This window comes from Macaca fascicularis, chromosome 4 (genome assembly GCF_037993035.2).
Source record: "Macaca fascicularis isolate 582-1 chromosome 4, T2T-MFA8v1.1".
NCBI lineage: Eukaryota > Metazoa > Chordata > Mammalia > Primates > Cercopithecidae > Macaca > Macaca fascicularis.
Genome location: NC_088378.1, coordinates 146,793,816 through 146,820,411, shown reverse-complemented (window position 1 = coordinate 146,820,411; position 26,596 = coordinate 146,793,816). Strand labels below are relative to the sequence as shown.

Sequence of the window (26,596 nt, the reverse complement as noted above, 5' to 3'; positions counted from 1 at the left end):
TGACTGAAATAATTTTTCCAAGCCACTTGGAGGCTAGTGAGTCAGTTTTCAAAAGCAAGGAGAGAAAAACATTAGAATTTAGGGTGATGTTTCTGTTGCATTGTAATCCAGAATACAGAATAGTCAGAAAAAAGCAGAAAGTCTTTCTTCTTAAATTTTCTGAAAACCAAGGTGTGAATTAAGATGGTACATGCCTACTTCCCTTTGCCTTTAGCCTTTTTTCCTGCATGGAACATAGATATGACCCCTAGACATGCTGCAGATGACCATGAGGTTGAAAGCTATATGGAAGATAGCTAACACAGGATGATAGAAGAGACCTGCATACTTGGGCAGCCTAGACAGCTCCTGACAGCCCCCAACAAACCACCCTAGCCTTCTTGCCAATCGAGAAAAACAAATCCCTTTCTGGCCAATCCACTGAAGTGAATTTCTGTAAAATGTGGCCCAATGTATCCATAATTGATATATAAATATTAGTTTAGTGGGTGGCACCTCTCCATGAGCATGTCGACTTCATAAGGCTAAAATTTTTGTCTGTCATGTGCAATTGTCCCATTACAGTGCCTGGTACATGGGAACAGCTCAACTGTGCATACCCATTGAAGAAATAGATGCATGGTCAATCAAATTTCCAGGTATATCTCATATCTTTCCATTAAAAAAAAGTAAGCATACAGCATATCTCCTTCCAGTTTATTTATTTTTCTCTCTAGGACCAATTTACAGTCTATCAGCAGTGCATGAGCACCTGTTTCAACACATACAAACCCCTCCAAGACTATAAGGATATCATTAAGCTTTATATCACTGTCAGTTAAGTGGTAAACAGTTTTGTACATACTTTGCATTTTTGTTTTTCATGAGGTTCAATGTTTTACATGGGTAAGTTGTTAGAATATATTTATTCAAGATGAGGCATTTCTCTCCTGGTGAGACATCTTGGTCTAATGCTGACTCTGGGGACATTTGGCTGTTGACTGTGAGGTGGCTATCTACATGTGGAGTTGAGGAGTCCTGACCTGGGATTGAGGAGAACAAGGTCAACTTCTCACCTCACTTGTTTCTGGCCTTTGTGACCTTGGACAAGTTTAACTTTTATCTCTCGGCCGGGCGCGGTGGTTCACGCCTGTAATCCCAGCTCTCAGGGAGGCAGAGGCGGGAGGATAGCTTGAGCCCAGGAGTTCGAGACCTGCCTGGGTAATATAGCGAGACCCCGTTCTCCACAAAAAGGAAAAAAAAAAAAAAAAAAAAAAAAACTTTTATCTCTCCTAGTCTTAGTTTTCTTGTCTGTAAGTGACAGCAATGATGCTGTCTTAGCTGGCTTAGGCTGTCAGAACAAAATACCATAGATTGTGTGGTTTAAACAACAAAATTTTATCACAGTTCTGGAAGCTGGAAGTCTCAGAGCAGAGTATAGCATGGCTGGATTCTGGTGAGGGCTCTCTTGCTGGCTTGTAGAGTGCTACCTTCTCACAGTGAGCTCACATAGCCTTTCCTCAGTATGTGTGCAGAGCTCTCTTTCTCTTTTTTTAAAAAAATAATTTAATTTGGAAGACCACGTACAGAATCTTCCTCTTCTTATAAGGCCACCAATCCTGTCCAGTTAGGAACACATCCTAATAACCTCATTTAACCTTAATTACCTCTTATAAGTCCTGTCTAGGAATAGAGTCATATTGGGGCTTACGGCTTCAATATACGAATTTGGGGGGATGGGGAGACAATTCAGTCCATAGTAAACACTTTCTCAAATAGTAGTTATAATGTTTATAAGAGACAATGTAGGTAACAGTAGTTTCAGTTGCATGCAGCTAAGTGCAGTTTAGTATCCCTTCAGAGTCCTCCGCAGAAGAAGCACCTGATAAATATTATTTATTTGGCCTTAACCTAAGGTATTATTCTTTATATAGTGCCTTCCCATGGAATGATTGATATCATGTTTATTATTTTGTAGCACAGTTTATTTCTAATAGGGTCATGGCTAACAAGAAACATGGGAAAAATGACCCTCACTAATAAAGTCATTAAAATAAAGAAATGTAATTTCAATTTTTTTTCTTTTTGGGGGCCTATTAGGTTAACAATGCTTTTAAAAATCTATTGTAAATATGAGTGCTATAAAACAGGAATTTCCATATTATGGTGGGATTATAAATTGGCATGATGCTGATAGCAATTTGGCAATGTACATGTTAAGAACCTTAGAAAATGTTTTTCACCTTTGATTTAGTATTTCCACTTCATGAAGTCTATCTTTAGGAAATAATATTGGAACAAAGATTTATGTAGAAAGATGTGTGAGCTTTACAATCTATAATGCATAAAATGGGAATCAATTAAAATAGTCAATAACTAATACATAATTATCAGTGTATCCATAAATTATACATCCATAAAAAATGTTTCTAAGTATATTTATCTAAATATATATATCATATGCATCTAAATTTATTTTATATATGATACATGATGTGATATATAAATATATATGAATATGAACATATATGCTATACATATAAAAAGAATAGGAGATACTAGGAGTTATTTTAATTTTGTCTTTATGTTTCTCATTTCATAAATGTCTATGAAGAACATTTTAATAGTTTTATACATAGAAAAAAACAAGCTAATTTTTCTTAGCCAGGTGTTCATTGGTCTTTTTTTGATTGTTCAAAATACCTCCATTTATCTTCTTTTAGGATCACTCATTCTCATTGGTTTATTTGCAAGATGAAACAGTGTCCAGCAGTGACGACTGTTGGAAAAGATGTGTCTAAAAGCTGTTGTCTCCCCTGGAGAAAAGAGAGAGAGTGATTGATTCACTTCTGTAATTTATCAGATATGAGATATTATATTTGACTCTGAAAACAATGATAATGATGATGGCTAAAGTTCATTGGATGTTTGCTCTCTGCCAGGCAGTGTTTTAGGCACTTCACATAATAGATACCAAGGCATTTAGTTGTTACAACAACCTTATGAGACACCTACTGTCATTCTCCTTGTGTTATAGATGAGGAAATTAAGTCACAGAGAGGTTAAGTTTCCCAGGTAGCACACCTGTTGGATAGTGAGCCTGTGCAGTAAAGCCACACCCTCTAGCTCTTGAATTTCTGTATGCTCGTAAAAGATGAACATAACCTAGTCATTGTCCTAAGGTTCCATTTGATCTAACCTTGAAGGATTTAAGTCCTTAGGAATATGCCTAGAGAGCTAATTTCATATAAGCGGGGAAAAAAAAGTGTATTTTTTTCTCAACATGTTGGACCCAGGTAAACATATTATGATCAACTGGCATTTTTATATCAAATAACTTATGAAATTCTTATAATGTATAGAAGGCCAACTCCTACCAAAGTTATCAGTCATAAGCTGCTTCAAGTCCTTTTAGGAGTGTCAAGATGGTTATAAATAAAATTTGTCAAACAGCAGTAAACACAGTGGTTTATATGCATTAAGGATCTTTAATCCTCACATATTTCTAGAAAGTAGGTGCTATTACCATCACCCATAACGTATAGAGAAGGATACTAATGCACAGAGAGATTAAATGACCTGCCTCAGAGTCCCACAGCTGATATGTGGTGATCTGGGAGTCAAACTTGGAGTTTGTCTCCAAAGGCTTCACTTTTTGTCATCATTGAGCAATGCTGTGCAGCCATTTTAGTAACATGATACCATGTCCAGAACTAGTGTTCTATAGTTGCTATTTCATTTAATCCTCACCTCATCTTTATGAGTAGGGCAATTATTACCACTCTATAGGCTCAGGGTAGTTGAGTTTGTTAAACTGTGACTCAAAGACATTTAATTATTGGCATACTATTTACTTGTGCACAGGGTATATCAAGCAATGGACTGATCTCACTCAACAAAGTATTTTAAAAAGATGGTTTATAAAATAGAAATGTGAGAAAAAAACACCAAACTGTCTAGGAATAGGATGTTATGTTTGCACATTATTTTCAGTAGAAAGGAGTTTAGTATGGATAGTGTCTTCTTGTATAAACCAATACTGTTAAAAGAAAACAATTACTGATTCTCTAGAAACACTTAAGATTGGCTGTGCAGCACTGTGGCTATCTCTGTGTAATATTTTCCACTGACAATCAACATTTCCATGTTAGGTAGGCCATGTCTTCATGATTTCTGGTACCAGAGTTTTTCAACTCCTCCATTCTTGGTAATAATAGCTCATAAAGGAGCAAGTATAACCATGTGAGTTTGTTTATTTATTTATCTATTTATTGACAGTGGCTTTGTAACATCATTTAATCATTTGCATATTAGAGAAGCAGAGAAGTAAGGCAAAAAAAAAAAGTTATGAGGGTAATTGCAAATATTATAAGAATTCCTTAAAGTCCAAATTGTCTCCAAGAATTTGATTGGCTTGTCTTAGTTAGATGAATAGGTCTCAGAGATCAGTTTGGTCAACTTTAATTAAACAAGTTCATTTTTCCTAATTGATTTTTTTGACTCAAATGTGGGCCATACGCAGAAATAAATTATCTAGTAAACATTCTTAAATAAATTATCTAGTAAACATTCTTGTTTAGGAACTTTTAGTCAAGGTATAAAGGTCCTTGTTACAAACCTGCAAAAAGTTAGCATGCCATTCTCATAGTAAAATATAACTGAGATTTGTTTATTTCTTTGTTTTTTAATACGTGGGAGGGCCAGATCAAAATTTAATAACTGGTAAGACAGATAATGGAGAAAAGGACAAAACAGAATAATACCACAGGTAAAAGAAGGAAGAAGCTATCTCTTTCAGACCTAATCTTCATCTGTAGACTTTGAAGAGGAAACTTCCCACTTCCAGAATTCTGGAGGTCTTTTAATGAATCTCAGAACTGTATTTTCAGTGACAGTGTATATCTCAGTGGGATTCCAAATAGATTTACACTGGGAAGCACATATCCATCTGCTCTGAAGTATAAAAGCAGTATTTGTTGTTTGAAGTACTGAAAATGGAGGTTCCAGCATTGTTATAATGTTGTCAGAGAAGATTGGGTATTACATTAAGATATGAATATAAATCATGGCTATATAAAAATAAGAAAAAGATTGAAGTCTTATTTTAGAGTGACAATCCACAGTAAATTGAATGTACCACATTAACAAACAGTAACAACTTTTTAAATAAGTAAAGGCTCAAGGTAGTCATTATCTTGAATGCTTACTTGTGTTTCTCTGTAGCTACAGCGCTTGGTAGAGTCAGAGCTGTTTGGATTAACCATAGCCCTTAAATAAAGCAGGCAATTGTATTCCCTCATAGGCATGAAGAAAACAGAGGCAGTCATCCAAAACCTGCATGGTCCTCTAGGCCCACAGGTATACAGTATGTGATTTACAAATCTAAAGTGGCAAAAGCAAGAGTATCTATTCTAAGGCTATCGTATGTTCTCTTATCTGTTTATCAATGGTTATTCAAAACTGTGTAAAAATGTTATTTGCATAAACTACACAGGTTTTTGTGATTTGTATTTTGTACCCTCCAATTTAGAAATTGTCCAGGTATCCAAAGATTAATCATTAATTTACTCAATTTAATAATATTCATCTAAATTCTTAAAGTTATCACACATTGTGAATTCAGTACTTAAGCTCACACATTGAATCCTTATAATTAGTAACATAAAATTTAATTCCATTTTTTCAAATGACATTATCTATTATGATTTAATTTGGTTCTATGAATAATTTACAATTTTAAAATTATAAATAAAGTGATGTTAACTCATCTCACCAGTACAGGTAGTGGAAGAAATATAGTACACTCAAATTAAATTAGTTTTTGTTTTTTAGAAAATGAACCCTAAACTTGTGTATACTATAATATTATACTAATATTATTTTTACATTATGATAAGAAGCCATTTTTAAAATGAAATTATTAAGCCAATTTGTCCAAAAAAAATCTTGATTAGATATATTATATATTTTCCCTATAAAAGAACATACCTAATAAAAAAGGTATTAACATTTGTAAGTTATGTAAAAATTGTGAAGTATTTTTTTTTTTTACAAAATACTTTAATCTGTTAACTAAGAACACTAATGAAACTCACAGTTAAACTTCTTTTCTCTGAGTTACAACTTAAACAGGTAGCACATTTAAAGCACAAGGAAAATTTTTAATTTTTTTTAGACAAATGAATTTTTATTTAAATTGATGTATTTTAAGTCTTTATGTAAGCCAACTAAAATTTAAGATTACATTATAATTAATTAATTCCCTGAAGTGGATAATTTCACAGTTATTTAAATTCATAAAATAAGATAGTATTTTCTGGGCACAGTGGCTCATGCCTGTAATGCCATCACTTTGGAAGGCTGAGGTGGATCACCTGAGTTCGAGACCAGCTTGGCCACCATGGCGAAACCCCATCTCTACTAAACCGTCTCAAAAAAAAAAAAAAAAAATACAAAAATTAACCAGGCGTGGTGGTGTGCCTGTAATCATAGTTACTGGGGAGGCTGAGGCAGGAGAATCGCTAGAACCCGGGAGGCGGAGGTTGAAGTTAGCTGAGATTGTGCCACTGCACCCCAGCCTGGGCGACAGAGCAAAAGTCTGTGTCAAAAAAAAAAAAAAAAAAAAAAAGATAGTCTCAATCTTATTGCCAATTAGAAAAGCTAACCGTGCTAATACAACAGAATTTAAAGTGGATTAAAAACAGAGCCATAGGTTTTCTATTTAGTATGTTGATCAGTTAAAGAAATAAAGGTATGTAATCAAGATCAGATGTCCCTCAGGTGGCACCGTTGCTGAAAATATGAATAATTCTCTGATCCTCAGTTTAGTAAAAAATTCTAGTTTCCAGTGTCATATCCCTTACAATAAACTCATTAAGGTTTAGAAAATATTAAATCTTTGTTTTATTCAGATATTGAAAGCAATCTTTTTTTTCCTGACTCAATAGTCCAATTTGTAACAACATGATGTTTCTTCTATCCTCTAACCTTACTTAAAGAACCTGAAGGGGCAATAATGTGAAATTAGTAAAATTAATAATAAGCTGTAGAGCCTTTGGCATAGCAGTTACTGAGACCAGACATTCGGTTTCCTTGATTTCCTTTTTGTCTCCTGTTAGTCTTAACACTTTCTTAAAGTCAAAAGTTACAACAGGGCAGCTATTTCATATTCATATCATCTTAACACAGGAATACTGGTTTTGCAGATATCGACAACTATTTGGACTCAAAAAAGACAAGTTTTCGAAGGTAGAAAGAGGCATACAAGCACAAAACATCAAATCCCATATAAAGCCAGAAAGAAAAACACCAACTCTCTAACCTTGTGTTCTCAGAGAGAATATCGACATCTTCAAACAAAAACACCCCAAGAAAAGGTTAATAAATAAACCAGATTTCCTGTCCTCTCCACTGACTAATCACTTAATGATGTGACCAGAAAACCATAATTCAAATTCTACTACTGCTACCAATATGCAACCAATCAGCCAAGTTCAAATAGAATAACCAAAGTTTATCGCGGACGATAAACTTTCAGGATGCAAAAGCCAAAGGAATGTGAACAGAAAACTCAAAGGGTTCAGGGCTAGACAAGATGTTTCCACGACACACATTTCTGTTGGTTCTTATTGTATGACTCACATAAACACTGTCTTGGTGGAAAATTCAGAAATAAATGACCAAGAAGTTAAGGATTTGCTTACTGTGTACTTGTACAGAAGAGAGAACAAGCAATAGAATTATTTCATCTAACACAGGCAAAAACATAATTTACGTAAGAGAAAGGGGAAAAGGCGGGGAAAGAATCAGCTTGGGAATACTGAATTTTGCTTGCAGATTTTGGTTACACTGATTAGTTAGTTGACAGGTAGAAGAGAGGTCAGTCTGAATGTGAATAGGTCTTTGACCAGGTCCATTAGAGGCATAAAAAAAAAAATTTAGGTACGGCGCGGGGACTCACACCTGTAATCCCAGAACTTCCGGAGGCCAAGGTGGGCGGATCACCTGACGTCCTGAGTTCGAGACCAGCCTCACCAACATGGAGGAACCTCGTCTCTAGTAAAAATACAAAATTAGCCCGGTGTGGTGGCGCATGCCTGTAATCCCAGCTACTCCGGAGGCTGAGGCAGGAGAATGGCTTGAACCCGGGAGGTGGAGGTTGCTGTGAGCCAAGATCGCGCCATTGCACTCCAACCTGGGCAATAAGAGCGAAACTCCGTCTCAAAAAAAAAAAAAAAAAAAAAGAAGAAGAAGAAAATTTACTTGTGAGGGACTCCGGAAATTTCATTTCTCATCAGAATTTCTCAGATAAGTTATCTAGGCAAGGCAGCCTGTGATTGCACAGCAGGGTTCAACTATAAGACCTTGTCTGACACCAAAGAGAGGCCTTAGTTTATTTTCCAGTTGTGAAAGAAATTGCAGATTTAAGATCACACAGTCCTTAGTTAAATAACTTTGTAACCTAAATTACACGGTATTTAAATTTGTAAAAATCTGCTTTAACACTAATTTTATTTATTGTATATTCCCAGTTTTTAATGGAGAAAGCAAACTTCACTTCAAGGTGCTACAAACGTGTTCTAGACTTGAATAAAAAGATAGGTAAACTACTTCTAAACTTTCATCTTAAAATCTTTGCCTGGAAAAGACCATGAGTAAAATACTTAAGGGAATGTGGTATTTCCCAGGCCATAAAGCGGCCTGCAGTTGTCTAGGAAGGGAAGGTCTTCTAGGAGACACAGTGTATGTGCTAAGTTTAATGGCGTCTCCTCTTCATTCTCCCAACCAGCGCCTAGTCCTTACTGGCCTTCAGTTCAGTGTTCGAATGCTTGTCAATTTACCCAAGTTAGAGTTGGCTTCTTCTAAAGCAACTTTCAACCTTTTCTGCATGTTACAAGCCCCCTACAGAGATTTTAAGTTTCAATCAGGCAACACACCATTTATGGCTGAGCACTGGGATTCAAGTAAAATTTGGTTTGAATCTTGAATAAACCAGTTGAATAGAATAAAATGTATGAAGCAACATCTGGCGCGGTGCTTACATCTTTAGGTTCTTACTGCCTTACTCTTATCAAAACCGACACGTATTATGTTAAAGGACTTTATTACCGGGGCAGTTGGAAACCAAGGAGACACAGCCTTCAGTATATTACGAAGGTGTGCGCCACGAAAACAGAGTGGGTGTCCTTCCTTAGCCAGTTACTCCCCAGGTTTCCACTCCGGTCCGCTATGTAAATAAAGGCTTCAAACCAGCTTTCTCTCGATTGGTTAATATTAAAAATGACAGGACAGCCTATTGGCTAGAAACTGATGTCGAAATTATGACTTTACGGCAGCCGTTGATCCAGGCGACGTAAACAGGGACAGACAACTGGGTCCGAAACCCACGCGAGCCTGAAGTTTCTTCCGGGAACGCGGGGTTAGCAAAATGGCCGCTTGTCTCCATTTTAAATTTAAGCGCAACGAATTGACCCCAAACCCATTTTTAGTGGCTGGTTTCTTCCAGGCTCAGGCCCCTAGAACTTGTCCCCACCCTTCTCCAATCCCTAATACTCTTCCGCCGCCAAATAAAACTTTGGCGTCAGGCCACAGCTCTTTTAGTGGGTATGTGGGTGGCTCTTAAAAGAGCCTTTGGGGTTAAGTGTTAAGACGCTTACTTGAAAAGTTTACTTGGAGCTGGTGTACTTGGTGACGGCCTTGGTGCCCTCCGACACGGCGTGCTTCGCCAGCTCTCCGGGAAGGAGCAGGCGCACGGCAGTCTGTATCTCCCTGGAGGTGATGGTCGAGCGCTTGTTGTAATGCGCCAGGCGGGAAGCCTCCCCCGCGATACGCTCAAATATGTCGTTAACGAAAGAATTCATGATCCCCATCGCCTTGGAAGAGATGCCGGTGTCGGGGTGGACCTGCTTCAGCACCTTGTACACATAAACAGAGTAGCTCTCCTTGCGGCTGCGCTTGCGCTTTTTCCCATCTTTTTTCTGCGCCTTGGTCACCGCCTTCTTGGAGCCTTTCTTCGGGGCGGGAGCAGACTTGGCTGGCTCAGGCATCTTTAACACCAGAAATGTGTCGGAAGTAAACAACGGATTTCTGCTACTTATAGGGCTTTTATGCTAATGAGGGATGGAGAGTACCTCTTAGTTAATTGGAAGACAAACTGCAGAGTTGTCATCCGTGGGCCGAGCTATGCAAATGAGGTATGAAAGTGCAGCTTTTCTATTGGCTACCTGACTAGTATTTGCTACCGACCAATCGAAAAGTCGGATTTACTCCCCAGCAACTACCTATAAAAGCAGCCATGTTTTACACATTTTTCGATTTTGTTTGTTTTCTCCTGAGCTTGGACTGCTTGTTTTGGTGCTGTTTTGTGTTATTGAGATGTCTGGACGCGGTAAGCAGGGAGGCAAAGCTCGCGCCAAAGCGAAATCTCGCTCTTCTCGTGCTGGTCTCCAGTTCCCGGTGGGCCGAGTGCACCGCCTGCTCCGCAAAGGCAATTACGCAGAGCGGGTCGGGGCAGGCGCGCCGGTGTACCTGGCGGCTGTGTTGGAGTACCTGACTGCCGAGATCCTGGAGCTGGCCGGCAACGCGGCTCGCGACAACAAGAAGACCCGCATCATCCCGCGCCACTTGCAGCTGGCCATCCGTAACGACGAGGAGCTCAACAAGCTGCTAGGCCGTGTGACAATTGCTCAGGGCGGCGTCCTTCCTAATATCCAGGCCGTGCTTTTGCCTAAGAAAACCGAGAGTCACCACAAGGCTAAGGGCAAGTGATTTGACAGGCATTTGAGCTTCCGTGAAACGCTATCAAACCCAAAGGCTCTTTTCAGAGCCCCCCTACCGTTTCAGAGGAAGAGCTAACCTCACTGCTTGTACGTACGAGGGAAAAAAGCACTAAGGTAAGTTAATTTTACCTCAATCTGGAGCAACGTGTATTCTTTTCAGTTTTTTGGGGAACGGTGTTACTAAAGGTTGGTCTATTAGGTCAGTTAGGATCTAATGTTCGTATGTGCTATCATTATATTCTAACTATCTAGTCTAGTGTTTTGTAAGATCGACCATAGTTGGTGCCTAATTAGTTTACATTCTAGGGATACCTGGTGATCTAAAAAACTGATTGCTTTTAAAATGTAAATTCAAGGCAAAACTGTAGCGTGACGGTAACCTCGTTCGGCCCTCCGACTAGTCCCCCTTCTATTTTGTTCTCAATTTAGGCTGTAGGCAGCCTCATTTTCTTAATTCTGTTAAACTTCTAGGTTCCATTCCTGCTAAAGTGCAGAGTATACTGTCTAAAAGTTAACCAGGAAGTTGAAAGGTGTCTAAAAAACAGACTAATGTCTCTACTCTAGAACGATGCCTGACACGCAACGTGCTGTTTTATTTTAAGAGACTCAAGCGTCTAGGTTTCCAGGACAGCCAAAAAAGGAGACTGGGGCCTGTGGCCACTCAAAAACCTTTGCTTTCTGCTCACCTCTCTAATCCTAGCACTTTGGGAGGCCGAGGGGCGCGGATCACCTGAGGTCACGAGTTCGACGCTAGCCTGGCCAACATGATGAAACTCGTCTCTAAAAAAAATTAACAAAAACTAGTCGGGCGTGGTGGCACATACCTTTCAATTGCAGCTACTCTTGAGTCTGACTCAGGACAGTCGCTTGAGGTGGGAGGGAGGGGGAGGCTGCAGTAAGCCGAGACCGTGCCACTGTCATCCAGCTTGGGCAACAGAGTGAGACACCGTCTCCAAAAAAGAAAACCTTTGCTTCTGTCTGGTAACAGCTGCCCCACCCACAAGAAATGGAGATCTGGGACCGTGGGCAAATTTCTAGGGACCTGTTTTCCTGGATTCTGAGTCTCGCCGAGGTTTTCTTCCGGATCTCGGTTTCTGCGCTTTTTGAAATCTGTTTGCTTTTTTGAAATGGAGTTTTGCTCTTGTTGCCCAAGCTGGAGTGCAGTGGCGCGATCTTGGCTCACGGCATGCAAACTCCGCCTCACGGTTTCAGACGACTCTCCTGCCTCAGCCTCAGCCTGCCTAGTAGATGGGATTACAGACGCCCGCCACTAGTAGAAACGGAGTTTCACCATGTTAGCTGGGCTGGTCTCCTGACTTCAGGTGATCCGCCGGCCTCTGCCTCCCAAAGTGCTGGAATTACAGGCGTGAGCCACCGCGCCGGGCCGGTTTCTGCTTTGATCGGAATTAAGTGGGCAGGGAAGTCTAGGCGGGCTGAGTCTTGCCTACGCCTCAGCGCCCAGCTCCTCAGACTGGCCAAACAGACCCCAGTCGTTTAGTCGAACGCTTCTGGAATTCCACTGAAACGTTTTGCATTTTTTGTTTCGAGCCTTCAAATCTGAGTGTGTGGGCAGGAGATAATAATCCAAGCAGAGGCTGTTTACTGCTGACGCTCCTCCCACTTCCCAGATACTGACACCAGCTTGGGGCGGGTCCAGCCTTTTCCGCTCTTTCCTCCTTCCACCCACTCCTTTCCCTACAACTACCCTCAAAGGAAAAGGGTTGGATGTCCCGTTTGGGAGAAAACAAAGTAGCATAGAAGCAAGTGATCACCTTTGATAGCCACGTTAGAATTTTCCGAGGATATTTTTAAATTACAACGATTCTAATGGGCAGTTGGGCTGAGAGTCATCAGATTTGAGGAAGGTCTGGTTTCATATGGCTCTTGGGCTGAGAGGACCGGATTTTTCCCCCTAGCATTTCCTGTATGTCCGAGAATTTGGATCTTAAGGTTGGAACTGCTTTATATGGGCCTTGGAATCCTTTTCATTGCCAGGCCAAATTGCCTTTGATTCCAGCTCCCAATCGGTGTGTGACCTTGGCCTAGGGCTTAATTTCTTCCTGCCTCCTTCTCTTCCTTGCATGCTTTTGCTCACCTTGAAATGAAAAGAATCTGGCTCAGCAAGTGTAGATTCTGAAATCAGACAACAGGCTAAATAAGAGAGATGGTTTATTAGGCACTACTGTGTGCCAGGCAAATTTCATGAGCTTCCAGTATGTTAATTAATCCAACAATCTTAGAAATAGATTTTATCCTTATTCCGAATTTTGAGATGAGCAAACTAAGAAACAGCTTTAAAAAAGTTCCAAGGCCAGAAAAACAGTACTTATAACAGCTGGCTATTCTATAACCACACCTCCTTAAGAGATTATTGTCAGAAAAATAAAAAGAGTAAAACATCCATACATAATGGGTAAACTTTGTCCACATACCAGAATGTTACTAATGGCTTTCTAACCTCTCTGAAGAATTTAAGGGAAGGAGGAAAGGTAATTTTCCCCAGGGAATCTACATGAAGAGGTAAATCTTGACAATGTATCAACACTGTAAATCCAGGGAAAAAAAAAAGCCAGTACAATTTTTATTTAGGGTGTGACAAATGAAACAAGGGGACAGGTGAGAAGATGGCTCAGTAAAGAGCTACAGGACTTGACGCAACTGACTTATTGTGGTGAGTGAGAAAAGGAGAGAGAAAACTTGAATTTCAATTCTCTCTGGTGACCAATAACAAGATTTTGTATTTGGTCTGTTTAGTAGTGAAACATTGTGTTAAGTTTGTTAACCTAGAGGCTTTCATCTTAAGCAATACTTAAGATCTAGACCCCCTCTTATTCAATTACTGATAATCAGCATAGAACTCGGCATACAAGAGACACTTGGTGGTTGGGCATTAAGAAAATGTGGAACCGAATGAATCAATGACTAGGCAGCCAGGAAGCACTTTGTTCTAGACTTAGTTTATTACTAAGGAAGACATTAAGTATTAAACACTAATAGGTTGCTAATCGTGTTTTCTCTTTCCAATAGAAAATGTCTTCTAAGGCAGGTATGGTGTCTCACATCTGTAATCCCAGCACTTGGGGAGGCTGAGGTGGGTAGATCACCTGAGGTCAGGAGTTCAAGACCAACATGGCGAAACCCTGTCTCTAATAAAACTACACAAATTAGTCAGGCATGGTGGGGTTCACCTGTAGGTGCCTGTAGTCCCAGCTACTCAGGAGGCTGAGGCAGAAGAATCACTTGAACCCGGTAGGTGGAGGTTTTAGTGAGCCAAGATCATGCCACTGCACTGCAGCCTGGGCGACAAAGTGAAACTCCATCTCAATAAAAAAAACCAACCCCATCTCTAAAAAAATACAAAAAGTAGCTGGGCATGCTGGTGCACGCCTATAGTCCCAGCTACTCGGGAGACTGAGGCAAGAGAATCACTTGAACATAGGAGGGGGAGGTTGCAGTGAGCCGAGATGGCACCACTGCACTCTAGCACTCCAACCTGGACGACAGAGTGAGACTGTCTCCAAGAAAAAAAAAAAAGTAGTAACAACAACAAAAAAATCTACTCTGAAAATCCAAATTGCATTGGCAGTTTGTTCTGGAAACTTCAGAGAAACAGAAGGTGCCAGTTAACCAGTTCATACCTAAGAGGTACTGCTAAGGGCCTACTCCCTAAACAAAGGACATTCCTCATAGCTCTGTCCTGTCTCCTTATCTTGGAAATACTTTACGTTCTACTTTGAAAAGCCACTATTATATCCAAAAGCCCTAGTTACTTCTGGGGAAAATTCTCTATTGAGCAGTGAATTTCGGTAGCTTAAATTGGATTCCAACTCTTGAGCAAGTTTTCATCTACCTTGCCTGAATGGCCCTGGGGAGGACTATTTAAATTGGGGCGAGTGGATGAGAATGCTAAACCTAGAGGTCTCCCAATTACCAAAGGCACCAGGGACAAAAGTTTATCTCAGGAATTTACTGAGATGTGAGGCTGAGATAAAATCATTTTTTGGTACATAAGATATCCTGAACAAAGCAGATCAGTTTAACACAAAATCAGCAGTTGTAATTTCCCTTTTTAAATTTCCAAATAATCTATAGAGCAATATCCTTTCCTTTAATTCATCCATCATCTCTATTTACTTTTTGTATTCTGTAAAGCATTTGAACTCTTTTTTATAAGAATTATATTTTCCCCTTGAGGTCACAAAAAAGAAAGTATTAGAAATTTTATAACCAATTTTTAAAAATTGTATTTTAAGGTTAAATACAAACCTTCTAAAGGTTTGCCATCTGTTGATCCTAAATTATAATTATAAATTTATATATTCCTGTTAAATATGTATCATAAGATCATGTGTATCATAAGATTATTAGCAATTTGAGAATTTCCCATGTGTATTGGAGATGAGCAAATGGAATAAGGGTTCATATGTAGCGACAAGATTCTCTATTTCAATACTTAACATTGTACCAAACCAAGTAAGAGGAGCATCATGAGAAAATGTACTAAAAGGCAGTCATTACCTATATTTACACCTAGAAAAAAAACTATATTATTGATAAACTGATAAATCTATTTTATTTATGTATTTATTATTTTGCTCTGTCGCCCAGGCTGGAGTATATTGGTGCGATTTCCACTCATTGCAACCTCGTGCTCCCAGGTTCAAGCAATTCTCCTACCTCAGCCTCCCTAGTAACTGGGACTACAGGCATGCACCACCATGCCCAGCTAATTTTTGTATTTATACTGCAGACAGGTTTCACCATGTTCACCAGCCTGCTCTCAAACTCCTGACCTCAGGTGATTTACCCACCTCAGCCTCTCAAAGTGCTAGGATTACAGGTGTGAGCCACCGCGCCCAGCCTGATAAATCTATATTAAAAAGGATAAATATAACCATTGCACCTTAAACAGAAATTGGAATATGGCATGTAGATTTCAAAATAAAATTAATTTTCTGGCATTGAATTAGTGTAGTCATGTTAAAGAAGTGTCAGAACTTCATTGGATGTTATTATATTACAGGTGTTTGATTTTGATTTGTAGTTTGGGCAGAGTAAAGGAGCCAACATGTCTTAGGATTTAGAACTTGTGCACATTGCCTACAGTTGAAAGAAGAAAGTGTGCTAAATTCCAGCCTCTTTGGTATGTGGTTGGGACCTAAAGTTTTACCACATCCTTCATTGTCTTAGCCTATTCAGGCTGCCATAACAAAATACCAGAGACTGGATCACTTAAACAACAGAATATTTTTTCCCATATCTAAGAGGCTTGGAATGGAAATTCGTTTTCTCACACTTTTGGAGCCTGGAAGTTTAAGATCAAGGTGCCAACATAGTGTGTGGAGAATCTGTTCCTGGCTTACAGACAGCTGCCATCACTGTGTGTTTATATGGTGTTTCCTTGCTTCCTGAGTGGAGAATGAGCTCTAAGTGTCTCCTTACCTTCTATAAGGACACCAGCCCCAGTGGGATTAGGGCCCTATCCTATGACCTTTAGTTTTATGTACCTCCTAAAGGCCCTATCTCCAAATATAGTCACATTGGGGTTTAGAGTTTTAATAAATGAATTTTGGGGGACACAATTTAGTCCATAACATTCTGTCCCTGGCCTGCCAAAATGTGTGTCCTTCTCCCATACAAAAAATTTATTCCATCGCCTGGCACGGTGACTCACGCCTGTAATCCCAGCACTTTGGGAGGCCAAGGCGGGTGGATCACAAGGTCAAGACATTGAGACCATTCTGGCTAACACGGTGAAACCCCGTCTCTACTAAAACACAAAAAAATGAATCAGGCCTGGTGGCGGGCCCCTGTAGTCCCAGCCACTCAAGGCTAAATAAGGCAGGAGAATGGCATAAACCCGGGAGGCGGAGCTTGCAATGAGCTGAGATCACGCCACTGCACTCCAGCCTGAGCAACAGAGCTAGACTCCTTAAAAAAAAAAAAAAAAATTATTCCATCCCAACAGCCCCCTGAAAGTCTTAACTCATTCTAGCATCAATTCTAAAGTTCAAAGTGTCATCTAAAAAATCATCTAAATCAGGTTATGGGTGAGACTCAATGTGCGATTCATCCAGAGACAAAATTCCTTTCCAGCTTTGAACCTGTGAAACCAGAAATGTTACATGCTTCTGAGGTACAATGGTGAAACAGGCATAATAGACATTCCCATTAGAAAATGGAGAAATAGGAAAGAAGGAAGGTGTAATGTGTCCTAATCAAGTCCAAAACCTGGCAAGGCAAATTATGTTCGGTCTTAAAAAAAACCCTCTTTGGCTTGATGCCCTGACTTCCAGGCCCAGTGCTCTCACAGTGTCACGTCTGGCTCTGTGGGTGGCCTACTCCATCTGCCCTACCTGAAGTCTCGCTCTTTCAGTTTGGTGGGGTCCCGCCCAGGCAGCCATCTGTGAGGGACTCTCCTGCCCAGTTCTTCAAGGCATCTTTGAAGAAGATGGTAGTCATCTTCTCTACCCTACCTTTGAGGTAGAGTCAGCCTTGACTACCTGTTCCCACCCCCACCTTATCCCATCTATACTCTCTGAGTCTTAGATCAAAGTGGCAGCCCTGGTGGCTCCTGCCTGTAATCCCAGCACTTTGGGAGGCCAATGAGAGTGGATCACTTGAGGTCAGGAGTTCCAGACTAGCCTGACCAACATGGTGAAACCCCATCTCTACTAAAAATACAAAAATTAGCTGGGTGTGGTGGCAGGCACGCTACTCGGCAGGCTACAGATTTAGTCTGTCATCCCAGCTACTTGGGAGGCTGAGGCAGGAGAATCCCTTGAACCTGGGAGGTGGAGATTGCAGTGAGCTGAGATCGCACCACTGCCCTACAGCCTGGGTGACAGAGTGAGAGTCTACTACTCAAAAAAAAAAAAAAAAAAAAAAGAAAGTGGCACCCCTAATGATCTCATAAATTGCCTTTGGTGGGTCAGTCTTTTCCTTTTCTTAAAGAATAGTACACATTGACAGCCAGATAGCTCTATGATCCTGTTCTATAGAATTCAAAAAGTCGACAACCTTCCTTTGTTCCTTTCTGTTTTTGCTGCCTACTTTAGTTCAAATTGGCAGTGTCTCCGCTGGAATAATCTAATCTCTCTTCCTAGCTTCTGCTGAGATGGCTGATTAAATCCTTGTGTCACACCCATTATCTCTTTATCAAGTGGTTGTTCAGGTCAGGCTCAATGTTTCACGAAAGCCTGTAATCCCAACACTTTAGGGAGACTGAGGAGGGCAGATCACTTGAGCTCAGGAGTTAGAGACCAGCCTGGGCAACATGTCAAAACCCCATATCTATAAACAACAGCAACAAAAAATTAGCCAAGGTGTGGTAGTGCAATTAGCTGGGCATGGTGATGAGCTCCTGTAGTCCCAGCTACTTGGGAGGCTGAGGTGGGAGGATTTCTTGAGCCTAAAGGCAAAGGTTGCACTGAACTGAGATTGTGCCACTGTATTCCAGCCTGGATGACATAGCCAGACCCTGTCTCAAAAAGAAAAAAAAGAAAAAGAAAAGATTGTTCAACCATACCTCTTCAAGAAAAGCTTTCCCAATGTTTGCACTATAGATTGAGAAATCTATCCCAAATCTCCAAGTTATGATTGTGTTTTGCTTAAAAATTCCTTCTTTGGCCGGGCGCGGTGGCTCAAGCCTGTAATCCCAGCACTTTGGGAGGCCGAGACGGGCGGATCACGAGGTCAGGAGTTCGAGACCATCCTGGCTAACACGGTGAAACCCCGTCTCTGCTAAAAAATACAAAAAACTAGCCGAGCGAGGTGGTGGGCGCCTGTAGTCCCGGCTACTCGGGAGGCTGAGGCAGGAGAATGGTGTAAAAACCCGGGAGGCGGAGCTTGCAGTGAGCTGAGATCCTGAGTGAGCCACTGCACTCCACCCTGGGCGACAAAGCGAGACTCCGTCTCAAAAAAAAAAAAAAAAAAAAAAAATCCTTCCTTATTTCAGCTGTTTCCTTTCACATTTTACTATAAGCAATAAGGAGGACCTAAACCACACCTTCAATACTTTTCTTAGACATCTCTTCTGCTAAATATCCAGTTTTACTGCTTGTAAGTTCTTTCCAGTAAACACTAGAGCGTAATTCAGCCAAGTTCTTGACACGTTATAACAAGAACAGCGATTTCTACAGTTTCCAATAACCTGTCCCTCATTTTCATCTGAGTCCTCACTAGAGTTGCCTTTAATGTCCTATATATATATATATATATATATATATATATATTTTTTTTTTTTTTTTTTTTTAGATGGAGCTCTGTCTCCCAGACTGGAGTGCAGTGGTGCGATCTTGCTTGGCTCACTGCAACCTCCACCCCCCCACCCCGCCCCAGGTTTCAGCAATTCTTCTGCCTCCGCCTCCGGAGTAGCTGGGACTACAGGAGCGCATCACCATGCCCAGCTAATTGTTGTATTTTTAGTGGAGATGGGATTTTGCCATATTGGCCAGGCTGGTCTCAAACTCCCAGCCTCGTGATCTGTCCCCTTCAGCCTCTCAAAGTGCTGGGATTACAGGTGTTAGCCACCACGCCTGGCCTAATTTCCATATTTTAACCAACATATTTAACCATATTCTATTCATGATCGTTATAAATCTAAGATTCTATGAAAATGGAAGCTTTCTTTCCAGCTGTCTTCCTTTCTGATCCTTTGCCAGAATTGCCTTTAATGTCCATATTTCTATCAATAGTCTCTTCACAATTGGCTTTTTCTAGTATGAACCTGAAACTCTTCTACCCTTTACCCATCACCAGTTTCCCAAGCCACTTCCCCGTGTTTAGGTATTTGTTGTTGCAGCATCCCATGTCTGGGTACCAAAACCTGTTTTAGTCAGCTTGGGCAGCCATAACAAAATACTACAGACTGGTGGCTTAAACGGTAGACATTTATTTTCTAACAATTCTACTGGCTGGAAGTCTAAAATCCAAGTTGCCAGCATAGTCTGTTTCTGGTGAGGATCTCTTCCTGGCTTAAATTATTTCACAGACACCAGGCAGATAACCATATCCATTCTTTCTTGTATTCGTTAATAATCAGAGCTGAAAGTATAGGGCTCTAAATTTACACTTCAGCAAATTGTTCTGTCATTAAGTATTCACCTCAAAATGACCAGACTGTACTAGGCTCTAAATTTTAGAAACTTGTAGCTTGGTTCTGGTCACTAGTCTTTGTTCTGTCTAGTTAATAGATTCATCAATACAACGGTTCCAAAGACTGTCTATATGCAGTAAACTTCCAATTTTACATCTCCAGCCTGACCTTTTTTCTGAAATTCAAATGTGTGTAGCCACATTTTCATTTGACATCTCCATTTAGAGCTCTAATAGGTCTTTCACCATAAACACTTCCAAGACACAGGAATAAACATTGTGCTCCTTAAGCCTGTTATCCCTTCCAGTTCTTCCCAGTTCAATAACTGACACTACCATTTACTCAAATCAACATTCTAAGAGTGGCACTTGCTACATTTCCTTCATCTCTACAAATCCAAAGTTACCTGTGAGTCACGTCACCTACATATTCAATAATTCATTCTCCATACTCCTTACCATGACTTGAGGACCCACTCAGTGACCACCTCTGACCTCTGTTCACCTCTTCTGCTGTTCTCCTTTGCTGTTCCAACCACTCTGGTCTCTTTTCCCATCAAGCAGCTAAACTCTGCTGATTTAAGACATTTACCTTATTGGCCTCAGTCTCGGAAATGCCTGTTCTTTGATTTTTCTTCTGGTGAGCTCATTTTCACTCATCAGGTCTTATCTCTGTCTCAGACAAGCCTATCTAAAATAAACCTACCTAAATGGATTAAAAATTAATTTGTGTGTGTATGTGTTTGGAAATGGTGGTGGGAGAGTGTCTTTACTAAGTGAGGAGGAAACACAAAAGCCATTATAGGAAAGGACACAAACTAGATAGGTCCAAAAGTGGCCTAAGACAGAATATATGTAAAGAGAGTTGTAGAAAGAGCAATAAATTGGGATAAAGGATTTCCAAAACATATACAGGGTTAGTAACCTCAATTTACAAGGACGAACTGGAAACGTTAGTAAAAAGACAAACAACATAATATAAAAACTGATTAAATGGTATTTTATATCATGTATTAAATTCAAATGGCCAATACATATGAAAAACAAGAAAAAAAACCTAGTAATTCAAAATTATACATATTAATACAACAAAGGGATACTATTGTTGTTGTTGTTGTTGTTGTTGTTGTTGTTGTGAGACAGTCTTGCTCAGCTACCCAGGCTGGAGTGCAGTGGTGCGATCTCGACTCACTGCAACCTCGACCCCCCCGGGTTCAAGCGATTCTCCTGCCTCAGCCTCCCGAGTAGCTGGGACTACAGGCGCCTACTACCATGCTCAGATAATTTTTGTATTTTTAGTAGAGATGGAGTTTTACCATGTTGGTTGGCCAGGATGGTCTCGATCTCTTGACCTTGTGATCCGCCCGCCTTGGCCTCCCAAAGTGTGCTGCGATTACAGGCGTGAACCACCGCACCCAGCCTAATTTTTGTATTACTAGTAGAGACAGGGTTTCACCATGTTGGCCAGGCTGGTGTCAAACTCCTCCTGACCTCAGATGATCCACCCACTTCAGGCTCCCAAAGTGCTGGAATTACAGGCGTGAGCCACCGCACCTAGCCTGGGATACCATTTCTTACCTATGAATAGACAACCACTAAAGCCAGTAATACTCAGGACTGTGAAGGATGAGGAAGAATTGTCATTATCATGTAATTTTTCAGAAGTTTTCCTGGCAATGTCTATTAAATTTTATTAATAGACATTTGGAAAGCGAGAGTGTCAACAATAGAATAAAGGCCCCACTAGGTAAGGTTACATATGTAAGGTCTCTTTCAAAACTGTCACGAGAGGTTGGGTGCAGTAACTCATGCCTGTAATTCTAGCATTTTGGGAGGCTGAGGCGAGTGGATCACTTGAGGTCAGGGGTTTGAGACCCTCCTGGCCAACATGGTGTGAAACCCTATCTCTACTAAAAATACAGAAATTAGCCAGGCATGGTGGCACATAGTAATCCCAGCTACTCGGTAGGCTGAGGCAGGAGAATAGCTTGAACCCAGGAGGCAGAGGTTACAGTGAGCCGAGATTGCGCCACTGCACTCCGGCCTAGGCAACAGAGTGAGACTCCGTCTGAAAACAAAACAAAAAAAACAAATAAAAACTGTTAAAAAAAAAAAAAAAAAAAACTAATTATACATGTAAAACGTTTAAGTAACTATAAATAAGAGTACTGTTGACATAGTGAGACATCCATTTATACTATGGAATGTTACACAGCTACCCACAACAATAATCTGGTGAAACAAAATCACACACACCACTGATGAGAGTAAATAGAGAACTGTATGGAAGAAAACCTATCACATTAATTATCTCAGAGAGCTGAAACTAAGTTGGTGCAAAAGTAATTGTGGTTCTTACCATTACTTTCACGGGCAAAAACTGCAATTACGTTTGTACCAACCTAATAGAATGGGGTGAGGAGAGGTTAACCTTTATAAATGTCTCTGTGTGAACTGTTAAAATGAGCAAGTATATTTTTTTAAAGTATAAAGAGAAACAAAAAAGTAAGCTTTCTCCATTTCCCACCTCAAATTATGTTCTATCACTCATTCTGTTTAGATTCTTTCAACTGCAGTTTGAAGTTTTATCAGATTCCTTGTTGTTTGCCTCTTTCCATTAAACCTAGCTCCACAAAGTAGGGACCTGATCTAGTCATTCACTGTTATGTCCCAGCATCTAGCAGAGGGCCTGACACTTAGTGGGAACCCAAGTATCTGGTAAATAAACCAGAGAATAGATACTTTTTAGCCCAGAAATAATTTCTATATAAAAATGATTATATTTCAGATATGCACAGTGATTATCTGAATTTCTGTATAAAAATGTCTTCCTATAAATCATTGTTAATACATTACCTACTCACCTTACCCAGCTACTAGGAACACAGTGAAGTTTAGAATTACACCTCATTTGTTTTCCACACTCTTACCATTTTCCCAGTTTCTACACTAACCTTTCCAGACATCATGTATACTGATAATTCTAAGTTGTCTAGATCGTTAATTCTTTTAAGGGCCAGTTCTCTGCTAGCTGGCATCATGCATAAAATAATTATCTTTAATATTCTCTGGGTCTAGGGTTAATAGATGTTTGCTTAAAATCATGGAAAGAAAATGGTCACACAACTGGTGGGTGTGATCAAATTTGTGCTGTTTCATCCACTTAATGTTTGCTTTGTGATAATGGAACCTCCCAGCTTTTATCTTCCTTCCTTCCTTCCTTCCTTCCTCCCTCCCTCCCTTCCTCCCTCCCTCCCCTTTCTTTCTTGACAGAGTTTAGCTCTGTTGCCCAGGCTGGAGTGCAGTGGCGCGATCTCAGCTCACTGCAACCTCTGCCTCCCGGGTTCAAGCGATTCTCCTGCCTCAGCCTCCCAATTAGCTAGGATTACAGGTGCGTGCTGTCACACCTGGCTAGTTTTTGTATTTTTAGTAGATGGAGTTTCAGATGTTGGCCAGGCTGGTCTCCAACACCGGGCCTCAAGTGATCCGCCTGCCTTAGCCTCCCAAATAGCTGGGATTACAGGCCTCAGCCACTGTGCCCGACCCCAGCTTCTATATTCTAATGCTGAGATTATTCAGTTAACACTCTTACCTACTAGGATAAGTTTGTTGAAGAATTTTACCTTACCTTATACCCTATACCTTCACATCTACCTGTACCCTGGTCCTTCACATCCTTTCCATACAATAGATCTTGTAAATACAGGGGGAAAAAACCCCAGAATGATTATGTTGACAACAAAACATTTTTGTGCAAAAATGAAGTAGTCACTATCTAAGCTACAGAGACTTAGGATTCTATTCCTGAGTTACGTGTCATTTTAGCCATCACTAGATCTTAAATCCCAGTTGCTAAATTGAAGGGAGATACATTACTCTTTTTAGAGCTTTGCTCTCTGATACAGTAGCCATTAGCCACATGTGATATTTTAAATTTAAATAATTAAATCAAAAATTCAGTTTCTCAGTCTCACCACATTTCAAGTTACTGGTGTCTACTGTATTGGATACACACACATAAAACATGTCTATCATCACAGAAAATTCTATTGGATTGCACTGGGCTGTGTACATTTTGTGTCCCTGGGCTAATAAGTTCAAGTGCACTTAACTAGCCTCCTCCAGGTGAAATCAGAGGATAAATTTACCATATAAAATACAGGACACCCAATTATATTTGAATTTCAAACAGGCAACAAATAATGGCTTAAGTATGCCCCTCGCTGCACACTCAAATACTACATAAGACATCCTATACATTAAATATATATATATATATGCTGTATATCTGAAATTCAGATTTAACTGGACATTCAGTATTTTTAATGTGCCAAATCTGTCAACCCTATCTGAAGAGCAACATTGAAGTGTCTAGCCTGGATAGGTCCTTTTACACCACAGGGAGTTATTTGAGAACTTGAGAAGGGCTGGTACCTGTAAAGAAGCTAACTCATTATGAAGAAAAGGATCTGTTAGTTTTTCTGTATGTGTAAGGAAGGCCAAGAAGGAGGTTTCCAGATATATTTACTTTTTCTTCTCTCTCTTAGGTTGCAAAAACTTCTCATTTCAGAGAGATGCCAGGATCCCGAGTGCCTGCCAAACCTACCAATTCTAAGGAATAAGTGGATGGATGGTGTCAATGTTCCTACATCACTGATTGATTCTGCATCCGCAAATTTTTTTATTAAAAACATTCTACATCATGTGTGGGGGGGATAAGGAGGGTAAAATGAAGAGAAAGAAATTATTGAGGGGAAGTTCTTCTGAGTACAAAATGTGTTTAATTTTTTAAATAAGTATTACATTTACAGGGTTCAAACGATTTGAAGTAAAAAGATAAATAGAAAGAATCCACCCCTCAACTTACCCCAGGTGATCACTTTTCTTTTTCTTGTGTATCTGCCCAGTATTCATTCCTGCTAATATCAGTCAATAATGAATGATACGTGTTACCCACTTTTTTCATCCTTGCCCAGATATCAGACTGTATACACTGTTCTGCACTTGCCCTTTTCATAACAATCTATCTTGGAAAACTTTCCCTGTGAGAACATACAGAGCTTCCTGTACATAGTTGCATGTATTGCGTTATGCAAATGCATTATATTTTATGTAACCTGTCTACTGTTGGTAGGCGCTTGAGTTTTTTTAGTCTTTTGCTATCAAACAGTTCTGGGATGATTAACCCTGATTTACTGCAAAATTGAAATTGCTGTGCTATCCTGCTGGAATAGTGGTAAGTGAACAGGAAATTCCAGTCACTCTTGGGCTAGACTCAAGGTTCTTCTTAAAAATTACATGGCCATCACCAAGTTAGTTGTTTTGAACCTTAATTTCTTCACCTCTAAAATGGAGGTAATATTTACCTTAATAGACTATGAGAATGAAGATTATGTATGTGAATTGTTTGGTGCTCTAAAGAACACCACAAATAAAATTATTTTATTTTGAAATTAAATTTAATTTTAATTGTACTGTGTGTAATTTCTTAATTTTGAAATAATTTTATTTGTAATGTGCATAATCTTATTTAATGTATAATGTATATACTACATTGTAATAGAAGATTTCCCAAATTCCAGCCTGGCATGAGGTAATAAAAGGTAATGCAAAGGGAGAGGAAGGCATGTGTCATTAATTTTCTGCCTAGGTTACCTCCCTGGTTAAATTGCTATTTCCTGCCTTCCTTGCATAGAGATTAGGAAACATCCTCCTGACCTGCCTGCCCTCTTTTGCCTCCTTTTTCATTTGCCTTGTCAAAGTCTTTCAAAACTTGTCAAGGTCTGGTTTTAAGACTGTCTGTTACTCTTACAAAATCTGTGTGTATTGGTGGCTAAGGGCCTGTATGGTCCACTGCTGTATTCCAGCTCCCAGCATGGTGCCTGACGCTGCGTGGCAAATAGTAGTCACTCGAGAAATGGCTGATGAATTCATGAGGCCTACTCTGGATGGAAATTTCAATTCTGGCCCTGAATTTTCAGGAGCTGACAAGAGAACCACCTTAATATCATAGGCTGAGTTGGAAGAAGGGAACACCCAATTTATTCTTAAGAAATACCTTGCCAGTTACTGTGGCTTAGGGCAGTAATCCTAGCATTTGGGGAAGCCAAGTTGGGCAGATGGCTTGAACCCAGGATTTCAAGACCAGCCTGGACAACATGACGAAACCCCATCTCTACAAAATATGTAAAATTTAACTCTGCGTGGTGGGCCTGCACTTCTGGTCCCAGCTACTCCAGGGCTGGGGTGGGAGGATTGCTTGAGCCCTGAAGGTCAAGGCTGCAGTGAGCTACGATTGCAGCACTACACTCCAGCTCTGGGCAATAGAGCGAGACCCTGTTTCAAAAAAAAAACAAAAATGCCTATAAAAAGTGGGTTTTGCGTGTCTACACACGCACACATACATACTTGCATAGACATGCACTCAGGTATTCTGGAAAAACACAGGAATCTGAAGCCAAAATACCTGTGATTTTGTTCCAGCTTTGCCACTCACCAGGTGTCTGATGGGATTAGCTATCTGCCATCTCAAAATTTTTCTTTTGTAAAATAAGATAATAGTACCTCCCAGAGTTGTGAAAAACTATCAAATGAGATGGCAGATGAGAAAACACTATATTCCTTGTAAAACCTGACATAAATATGTGCAAAATTATATAAAGACCATCTTCTGTCTGTCTGATTTTCAAATGTGGAAAAGTGAAAGCAGGAGAGAATGTTGGGATTTCTATCTGAGATTGCTG

General features: G+C 40.0%; 2 protein-coding genes across 3 annotated transcripts; one reads left to right on the top strand and one right to left on the bottom strand.

The window, feature by feature from the left end:
* Positions 1 to 684: 684 nt before the first annotated feature.
* On the bottom strand, positions 685 to 10,046 carry H2BC4 (H2B clustered histone 4). Of its 2 annotated transcripts, none has more exons than XM_065544313.2 (2): positions 9,636 to 10,046; positions 685 to 2,795 (listed from the first exon to the last, which is right to left on the bottom strand). In XM_065544313.2, the coding sequence occupies exon 1, from the start codon at positions 10,023 to 10,025 to the stop codon at positions 9,645 to 9,647; it is 381 nt and encodes a 126-aa protein (XP_065400385.1). In that variant the 5' UTR covers positions 10,026 to 10,046; the 3' UTR covers positions 685 to 2,795; positions 9,636 to 9,644. The 2 variants fall into 2 exon arrangements, 1 of the variants encoding a protein (XP_065400385.1); XR_010586502.2 differs by having other exon boundaries at positions 2,548 to 2,795; positions 7,942 to 10,046.
* A 245-nt stretch (positions 10,047 to 10,291) lies between these two features.
* Positions 10,292 to 25,313, top strand: H2AC6 (H2A clustered histone 6). The gene is made up of 2 exons (XM_005553823.5): positions 10,292 to 10,871; positions 24,401 to 25,313. The coding sequence occupies exon 1, from the start codon at positions 10,354 to 10,356 to the stop codon at positions 10,744 to 10,746; it is 393 nt and encodes a 130-aa protein (XP_005553880.1). The 5' UTR covers positions 10,292 to 10,353; the 3' UTR covers positions 10,747 to 10,871; positions 24,401 to 25,313.
* The last annotated feature ends 1,283 nt before the right edge of the window (positions 25,314 to 26,596 follow it).